This window comes from Talpa occidentalis, unplaced genomic scaffold (genome assembly GCF_014898055.3).
Source record: "Talpa occidentalis isolate TD23 unplaced genomic scaffold, MPIMG_talOcc4v2.1 talOcc4.2434, whole genome shotgun sequence".
NCBI classification, from domain to species: domain Eukaryota; kingdom Metazoa; phylum Chordata; class Mammalia; order Eulipotyphla; family Talpidae; genus Talpa; species Talpa occidentalis.
In genome coordinates this window covers 1-9904 of record NW_023602557.1, presented here as the reverse complement: position 1 = coordinate 9904, position 9904 = coordinate 1, and the positions used below count along the sequence as shown (strand labels likewise).

General features: G+C 46.7%; 1 protein-coding gene across 1 annotated transcript; it reads left to right on the top strand.

Annotated features, from left to right (window-relative positions):
• Positions 1-224: 224 nt before the first annotated feature.
• LOC119253942 (alpha-internexin-like) lies at positions 225-9607 on the top strand (the record flags this gene model as incomplete). The annotated part of the gene is given in 5 exon segments (XM_037521168.1): positions 225-328; positions 331-1301; positions 9481-9513; positions 9515-9541; positions 9543-9607. Coding segments are annotated over 5 exon segments (1187 nt in total), but the record flags the coding sequence as incomplete, so codon positions are not given.
• Between the last annotated feature and the right edge of the window lie 297 nt (positions 9608-9904).

Sequence of the window (9904 nt, the reverse complement as noted above, 5' to 3'; positions counted from 1 at the left end):
TCCGCGCGCCCTGGGTCTGTCGCGCGCAGCTGCGGCAGCCACTGCGCTTCCCCGCCCCCCTCCGGGATGGCCCCCTTCCCTCTCCCCGCCAGACCGCGAGCAGGAGCTCCGCCCCCAATGCGCCGCCCCAGCCCCGCGCCTTAAAACCCGGTGCTCACCGCCTCGCCGCGCCCCTCCCGGAGCACCTCTCCTCGGCGCTGTCCTCGGTAGCCGCGCGCCCGCCCTGCTCCCGGCACCATGAGCTTCGGCTCGGAGCACTACCTGTGCGCAGCCTCCTCCTACCGCAAGGTGTTCGGAGACGGCTCTCGCCTGTCCTCGCGCCTCTCCGGGCTGGCGGCGCGGGCACCTTCCGCTCGCAGTCGCTGTCCCGCTGCAATGTGGCCTCCTCGGCCGCCTGCTCCTCGGCTTCGTCGCTCGGCCTGGGCTTGGCCTACCGCCGCTCGCCGGCGTCCGACGGGCTGGACCTGAGCCAGGCGGCCGCGCGCACCAACGAGTACAAGATCATCCGCACCAACGAGAAGGAGCAGCTGCAGGGCCTGAACGACCGCTTCGCCGTGTTCATCGAGAAGGTGCATCAGCTGGAGACGCAGAACCGCGCGCTCGAGGCCGAGCTGGCCGCGCTGCGCCAGCGCCACGCCGAGCCCTCGCGCGTCGGGGAGCTTTTCCAGCGCGAGCTTCGCGACCTGCGCGCGCAGCTGGAGGAGGCGAGCTCGGCGCGCGCGCAGGCCCTGCTGGAACGCGATGGGCTGGCGGAAGAGGTGCAGCGGCTGAGGGCGCGCTGCGAGGAGGAGAGTCGCGGGCGTGAAGGTGCTGAGCGCGCCCTAAAGGCGCAGCAGCGCGACGTGGACGGAGCCACGCTGGCGCGCCTGGATCTGGAGAAGAAAGTGGAGTCGCTGCTGGACGAGCTGGCATTTGTGCGCCAGGTGCACGACGAGGAGGTGGCCGAGCTGCTGGCTACGCTGCAGGCTTCTTCCCAGGCCGCGGTCGAAGTGGACGTGGCTGTGGCTAAACCAGACCTGAGTTCCGCGCTGAGGGAGATCCGTGCCCAGTATGAGTCCCTGGCTGCCAAGAACCTGCAGTCAGCCGAGGAGTGGTACAAGTCCAAGTTTGCCAACCTGAATGAGCAGGCAGCTCGCAGCACGGAGGCTATTCGAGCCAGCCGCGAGGAGATTCACGAGTACCGGCGCCAGCTGCAGGCACGCACCATCGAGATTGAAGGGCTGCGTGGGGCCAATGAGTCCTTGGAGAGGCAGATCCTGGAGCTGGAGGAGCGGCACAGCGCGGAGGTGGCTAGCTACCAGGTAAAGGTTGCAGTGTTGCATGGGGAGGGTACATACGGGTGCTCTCCCGCACAATTGGGGCGGAAGGGGAGAAATAAAGTAGTGGGAATGAGCAGCCCCGACTGGAAGTGGTGGCAAAGAGAGGCTCTGGAGTCTCCACCGCTGATTTTAGGGACCCGACCCCCCCTTTTTTTTTTAGCTCCTATCTTACATCCTTGTCTGAGACAAAGAAACCCTTAAGCTTTTGTTCTTCGGAGTCTCAAATCTAATGCATGCGTTCTTGTCAGCAAGTGGTCATAAAGACCTGGTGACCTGAAGAACTATTCCCCACCCAAGTAGAAGCGAGCCCAATGGAGTTGGGTTACATCCCCTCCGTGGCTGACAGTGCTGTCTAGGCTGCCTGGCTTGTTTGGTTGACTTTGAAAGGCTTTTTCTGCGTCCTGGGATTAATCTGCATGGCGTGTAATCTGCTGTAGGGTGTGAGGAAGAATGTTGCATTGAACTGGGAAAGGTCCTTCGACATTTTACTGACGTTGCCCTTAAAGGAGTAGAGATTGAAAGTCAAAGAACTGACATGTGTACGCGTGCGCGCGCATACACACACACACACACTCACACTTACATATACGTACGTTTCCTTGCTGACATACTGATGGCATTTCTTCCTAAAGAAAGCGCTACCCACTGGCTAAACAAGAACGGTCAGAGCGCTGTCCTCGGTGCTGATTTCGAGATGTGCGAAATGCTGTCTCTACAGTCGCTGTCCCAGTTACGACTCTCCAGGCAATTAACTGCTTTTTTTTCTTCTGTAAACACCAACACATCAGTCTTGGCTACCTGCAATAAAAGGTCACTATGTGGACAGCATTAATTTTCACTTTCATGGATGGCTTAGCGCTTAACAGAAACCGTTGATTCTGCTCAGCAGCAGTGAGATCCCACTTGAAAAATGCTCATATTTCTTAACATTTTCCCATCCTAAGTCTATGTAATAAAACACAAATAAATCTTTGAGATAGGTCACTTATTTTTTTCCATCTTTGCCTGCTTCTAAGCTCCTATGAAGGTATTGATGGGCTTTTTCTTTCTTGTCTCTTCAAACAAAGGGCACTGCTTCTTCAGTTTTGTTATGTAGGATGTTTCTGGGTGTATGATCACAAAGTGCACAGAGGTAGGAAAAAAGTGCAGAAATCTGTATTGTGTTGTTCAGATTCGATGTATAATGAAATCTCCATTGGCTAGAATGCTAGTAATTCAGAAACTTGTAATAATTCACTCTAACCAAGACTGAAGTATACATTAAACTAAATACAACCCAAAAAGTAGTGAAAGCTCAAAAGTACTATTTTAGCCCAGAGTTAGAATTATTATTGGTATGCAGGTTATTTGCTATTCGTTATATTCACTTTGTTAATGGAAGAAAACTTGCTTTTCTTTTGTTTTGATTGGTTTGAAATTACATTACTATTCAAATAATACTTCTATTCTGCCTCAAAATCTGTAACTCAAACTTTTCATTATGTGACCTAGCCCCTGGAGGGCCCAAATAGTCAACTGAGACTTCATGTCCTCTTCTAGAAGCCTCAAAGACTGATGTAGGTGGTCTTCTGAAGGGTTTGCCCAGTATTTTTACAAAAAAAGATAATTTACCTACAGATGCCACCTAAACTGAGCTTTGGCATGTCCTCTGTTTGGCCCTACCTTCTAAAAGGTAGTGGCAATATTGTCTGCTTTGTTTTGTTTGCTTTAAAATGCTTTAAGTGTTGGACAATAGAAGGGTCATCCAAACATAATCTGCAAGAAACAAACAAACAAAAAACCAGAAACTGCGGCATCTGTGGCTCTGCAGTGCTGCCCCCTCCCCCCACCCCACCATCAGCTTTAGCCTTCAGAGCCTCAATGGGCCTGCTGGTGGAGTGGAAAATATCAGATCACAGAGCGCTATTTTCTGCTCCTGGGAACCCAAGGCTAATGAGGGAATCAGCTGTAACTGCAGATCCTGAAGTCATGGGGGTGTCCTCTGCCTTTTCTAACAATCTTGGCAGGGCTGACAAAATGAAAAGCCTCCTCCACACTGATATTCCACCATTGTTTCCTTGCCCTATCACCCCTCCCCCCTTCCCTCCTTTCACTGCATTAATGGGAGTCTGTTCTCTTTCTTCTGCTAAAGAGATTAGTGACAGGTCCATTTTCCTTTGCAAGCTTGCCACCATCTAAGACCCCATTAAGGTCATGCTTCCCTACCCCAGAGAGCTGACAACCTATCTAAAGAGAGAAAGCTTATTACAGTTTTGAAAGGGTAAAGAATGATTCAAGGTGACATAGTAAGTACATGCACAATGGTGTATGAGCGAGTACGAATCAGGCAACAGGAGGAATTTGAAGAGCTGGCCTGTTGTCTTCAGAAACCATATGCCGCCATCCTCCTTAGCTAAAGGCTTTTACATGTCTGACACAGGACAGTTATGGTTCCTGCATAAGTGCTTCCCCACATTAGAGTCCCAGTGCTGCCAGAGGTGCCTAAGGTTCTTAATGGGTCCTGGGGACCCTAACCTGTGCTGTAGTCAGTCTTGGAAAGCTGAAGCTTTTCTTGAAAGACCTTGGCTGAACAATCAAGAATGTCATTAGTTAATGTCCTCCAGGGAGTTGAGCCAAGAGTGCCCTCCTCTCTCCAGCATGAGATTAGAAGATAGCCTAATTAAATAGCCGAAAGGGGCTGGCCTCTTGGGGATTGGGGTTGGCAGTGGCTACATATAAATCTATAGCTTGATAGATCCATTTCTGAAATTAGAATTTAAAAAAAATCTACATTTGGTCTTTTAAATTCTTCCATGTGCTTTTTTTTTTTTTTTTTTTTTTTTTAGTTTAACTTTTGCCTCTCTCTAGCTCACTGTTTTATTGCCACCTGGGCCTCCATGATTAACTAGTTTACAGAAATAAATTGAAGGTAGTGGTTTTTAAACTCATTGACACACCAAGGTCACTTGAGGGCTTAAAAAATGATTCTTAGGCCCACTCTCAAAGATTTGGATTCAGTAGTTCACAGATGGGACCCAGGAACACATGTTTCCAACAAAAGTTCTATATCCTATCATTCATTAGACTGATTTTGGGGTGCACTGAGAAAAATCACATTTCCCAGTGTAAACCTGCTAACAGAGAGATATATATAATGCAAGATTTTAAAGCATAGTAGGGGGAAAAAATGGGTTAAAGCAAAGCAGGGAGAGTAAAGCATGCACTGTGACCTAACGGGTAAACCACTATAAAAATCCTCTCTCCATCTAACTTTCTCCTGCAGAGCAGTCATTCTGGATGGCCTCCTTCAATCAGTTTCATGGCACTCACTACAGTTTACCTGACTGAGGGCCCCCAAAGTGATGGAATTCATAGCACTGTTTGTCATTATTGTTCTTGCTGCAGATGCTAGTGTGGCCAGTCCTTTCCCAAATTTTTCCAAACCCAGAGGAACATGTGGAGCACTAGTCTTAGCTACTCTGGGAAGGACCCCAGCTGGAGCGGGGAGTACCTTTCTCCCATCCCATCAGGCTAGACTAGCAGCAGCTGCGTGGTTGGGGGAGGGGACAGACTGCAGCACTCTGCTCAGATTTCAAGCTGGAGGCCATCTTTAGCAGGGCTTTTGAAGGGCAATGCAAGACACTGCCTAGGGTGGGGAAGGGAATGCAAACAAAGAGAGGAGCCCTAGAAGAGAGCAGTGGTCAGCAGTGAAAACCATTCCTTCTGAAAGGAGCAAAGTCATGCATTTTGTCCACTCTGAGCCTTAAAATGAACGTGTGAAATGTGTAACATGATAGTTCAAGAAAATCTCACCTATTTAGAACTCAGCTCCCCAACAACCTCTTATTCAGAACACTCAACTGTGAACAAAATTTTGAAAAAGGACCTCAGGAACCTGCTGAGGATACAAAACATCTGTCTCTAAATAGTGTCTTAGGAAATTTGCCCCTCTGATGCCCCCAGCCTATTCATTCTTACTTTACTTGATTATACAGCGCTTTGCTATTTGAATCACCAGCCTGCTGAGGAGGATAGGAGACCTGGAGTCAGACATTGTCAAAAATGAGTAGCAGCAGGTCAGTTCAACTTTCAGGATGAAAAATAAAAACAGTAAATAGCACTAATTACACTGTAGTGGCAGGAATGGCCACTGAGCAGGTTTTCAGATCTAGCACACCGGGTAAAGGAGGAGTCAGAGCCCTCAGTGGCTTTTTGCAGGTCTTTTATTGGGATTTAGTGGGTACATGGCAGGCAGGAGTGCTGTGGGGCCGGGAGGCTGGCAGGCCTCCCAGCCCCCAGCAAATCTTCACTCTATCTAGGCTCTCTGACGTTCTCTGCTTCTGCTTCTTGGCTTCTCTTTGGCTTCTACTGGCGTCCCCGTGATGCCGCCCTTAAAAAGCCCAGTCTTAGCCCAGGTGAATCCCATCTGCCTATGCCCACACCCTATTCCAGGTGCCCGCCATCAGGCATGCATTCAGGACCGCAAGGATCCATCATCTATCCTGATGGCAGGAGGGCAGAAAACCCTGACATTTTTCCTTACCCTACATACACTAACTCAAACACTGATCTTGGGGCCAATGAGGGTAGAAATAAACAGCCTGAAATACCAGGTTGACCTAAAAGGTAAAAGATATCACAGCATTACGGAAAAATAATTGGTCATTATCCTAACTCTTACTTGCTGAGAAAGGCAGCGCTATGCTTAATGTCCTATTTAAGGGTGACAGAAACTACTTTAGGTTTTTATTCAAAATTATGACTTTTTAAAAACCTGATGCTTTATGGGATCTGCCTCCAACTATCAATATTAGTTTTATCGTGCATTGCTTTGCTTAGGTATCTAAGGGGCTGCTGGGAGAGTTCATAATAACTTGTCCATATCATTAAAAAGGTAGAAAGTCACATGGTATGATATTAGCAACAATAAAAATCACTAGCACTGAGGAGTTCTGTGTGCCAAGTGCTGTTCCTATGCCTGTTATCTAATTAACAGGCAATGGACTCATCTTTATTATTATTATCATATAACGTGAGGTTCAGGACACCTCAGAAAAGAATAAATATGATTTTCCATATGCAAAAATGAAAGTTTTGAAGAAACTAAAATAGAGGAAACTGAGGTATGTTGTATGTTTGTGCCAGGGCAAGAAATGCAACCCCATAATGCTATTAAATTCCTCTTTTCATTTAACATCTCTGCTCATTTGCATAATGAGAATACTTCCTCCTCTTCTTTTCCCCCCCCCTCACCACAGTAAATAATTATGTATCTTCCCTACTGTATCATTAACCAATTTGCTCATTGGTTGGTTTAAACTCCTATAGCAACCATCAAGTAAAATTTCTTGGTAAAAATTCTTTTAAACCTTCATGACTTCTCAACATACTGGACTATTTCCATCACTGCCCAGTGTAATAGGTATTTTTCCCTACTGCTTATTATTCCTTGCCCTGTACCCATCATTCAATTGAGTCTCTGTTCTCAGTATTCCTGTCAATATTTATAGAACAGGTAGGTGGTATGAATTTTAATTCTTGTTGCAGAATCTCCTGATTTGGAAGTTCCCGCCCCCTGACGTATCAGCTCAGCTTTTCATCATCGCTTCATCATCATACAAAGGCAGTTACAAGGGTCTCTCAGTACTTATTAGTGTTCCTGAGGTTTCTCATATGTTTATTTGCATCATTTCATAATCACTGCTCTTCGTGTCAACAAACTTGCAGCTGAATTATATGGTTTTTGTTCACATCTTTGGTCATAAGAAAAGAGAGCGTATGTTGTAGCATTATTCATCCAATAATTATCCATTAAACATCTACAGTGTGTATTGTACAAAGCGCTGGGCTTCACGCCTTTCTTCTGGACACAGAGTCCTGTTTTCATTTTAATTCCATTCTAAAGCAGTAGTTCTCTAACAGAAGTAATTTTCCCTCTAGGGGATGTTTAGCAATGTCTGGAGACATTTTTGTCACAAGTAGGTGGGAGGGGCAGAGGTCAGAGATACTGCTAAACATCCTAAGATGTCACACAGCAACCCCCCATGTCCAAGAATCATTCTGTTCCAAATGTCAATAGTGCCAAGGATGAAAAACCCTGCCAGAGAAGAAGCTGGCAGAAAATAAGCTAGTAAACTAATAAATGAAAATAATTTCAGATAATATTAAGAGCTAAGAGCTTGTAGCCACTTTCAAGTGATACTTTTTTCTAATCTGTCCTCCCACTGGACTTTTCCTAGTTAGCACACTGCTTCTTCATGGGCTAGCAGGTGCTCTGGCTTGACATAAAAGGATGGGCTAGATTGCAGCCTCCCTGGTGGTGCAAAGTGTTTGGACACAGAATTGTGGATCTATCCGCAGCCATTGCAGCATGAGTTCAATCCCTGACCAGGGAGGTGACCCACATGGTGCAGCAGACCTCACTCCCCACACCTCAGAGGATTTACCAGAGACAGAGTGGGGAACAGAACAGGCAGATTGACTGAAATACACTGCTGAGGGGAGCACCAGGCGAGTCAGGAGAGGTCTGCTGCGCCATGTCGGTAGCTCCCTGGCTGGCCAGGGATCGAACTTGCACCACCAGGGAGACACCCCCACCACCAATAAATAAATCTTTAAAATTTATTTATTTTTATACAAGAATTAGGGTACAGGCCAGAGATGCGGGGAGGGGGGTGAGAGGATTCACCAGAGACAGAGCAGGAACAGAATAGGCAGATGGACGGACCAAAGTACACTGCCGAGGGGAGCAGCGGGCGAGAAAGGAGAGGTATGTCCCACTATGTGGGTTTCTCCTTGGCTGGCCGGGAATCAAACTTGTGCTGCAGTGGCTGCAGATTGCTTCATAGGTTGCATCCTAACCCCTGAGCCACCAGGAAGGCCAATAAATAAATCCTTTTTTAAAAAAAAAAGAATGGGCTAGATTGGTGTGGAGAGGTTACTTATGTTGGATGCCAGGGAAGATGTCTCTAAACAGCAAAATTCTAATTGTCTTCTGTGACACAGAATCAGCCGTGTAAAGACCTGGTAGAGCATTGCAGAGGTAATAGCAAGCCTAATAAGCCTGAGATAGCAATGAACTTGCTAAGTGTAAGGAACACTAAAATACAATGAGCAAGGGGAAAATATAGGCCATGCTGACAAGTTTGGACTTCATTCCATGGTCATTGGAGGATTTTAAGCAGGTGAGAAATAGGATCTTCTATGTTAAAAAAATCTTTATCAGTGCTCAAGAATCACAAATTTAAAGCTATTTTTCTTTCATGCTTGGGTGTGTACCTGGAAGAATTTGGTGTGTAAGTGGAAGAATAGAAAAACTATTACATTAACCTAGTCTCTTTGAAAATGAAAAACAACATTATTTGGATTTTTTTTTAAGATTTTATTTATTTATACAAGAACCGGGGAATAGGCCAGATGTGCGGGAGGATACGAGGATTCACCAGAGACAGAGCGGGAACAGAACAGGCAGACTGATGAAATACACTGCTGAGGGGAGCAGCGGGCGAGACAGGAGAGGTCTGCCTTGCTATGTGGGTTGCTCTGCAGACGGCAGGGATCAAACCGGCACTGCAGAGGCTGCGGACAGCTTCACAGCTCTGCGCTCAACCTCCTGTGCCACCAGGGAGGCCCCCATTTGGATTTTTAAGAATTCTGTGAGTCATTTTTCTCCTTATCTATCATGTAAAATACTTTCAGTAAAATAATTGAGTGGCAGACTTCCTGGAAACCATCAAAATGAATAGAGGTAGAGAAGATGTATTGGCTGCCTTCTCCGTGCTTTTGAAAGTTGGAATTTTATGAATCTAAGATCTTAACCAGAGGTGTTGGGTTTTGGAAAGAATATGCAGTAACTGAGCTATAGCAATACAAGATTCAAGGAAGGAATGGCATGTAAATAAATAAGAAAGCATCTCCTTGGTGTTCAGTTGAAAATCATGTGCCTGTGGCAGGAGCTCCCAACCCTCACCATGCAGCCAACCTCCTGGGAACTTAAGGGGGACATGCAGATGCGGGGACCTCAACCCAGAACAGATGAATCAGAATTTGAAGCTGGGTGAATGGGACATGGCATGACTGGGCATCTTAATGTGTATTCAGAGTTGAGAATTCTTCCTCTGTGTGAATCTCAATGAATTTCTGTCTGGTTTGGCCCACATCTTTCGGATGTGTTGATTTTCAGGATAGCATCGGGCAGCTGGAGAACGACCTGAGGGAACACCAAGAGTGAGATGGCTCGCCACCCTCCGGGAATACCAGGACCTGCTCAATGTCAAAATGGCTCTTGACATTGAGATAGCAGCTTACAGGTACTCTCAAAGGGCATGCTCACCCAAGCAGATCCAGTTACCTGAGGCAGTGCTACCCAGATTAGTGGTTCTAGTCTTTCCAATTTCTGATGAGTAATGTGGGATGAGGAAAAATACCACTGGCCCCTTCCAGGTGAACCTACCCTCTGTCCCTCAACTTGGACAACTCAGCTCTATCTTACTAGTCTTGGAGATTCCACCTTCCTTTGCGAGGATATAAGGAGCTGAAGTGAATACACAGAAGTGGAAATAAAATCCACCAGACTCTAAAATTAGGATTAATACAACATAGAAAGT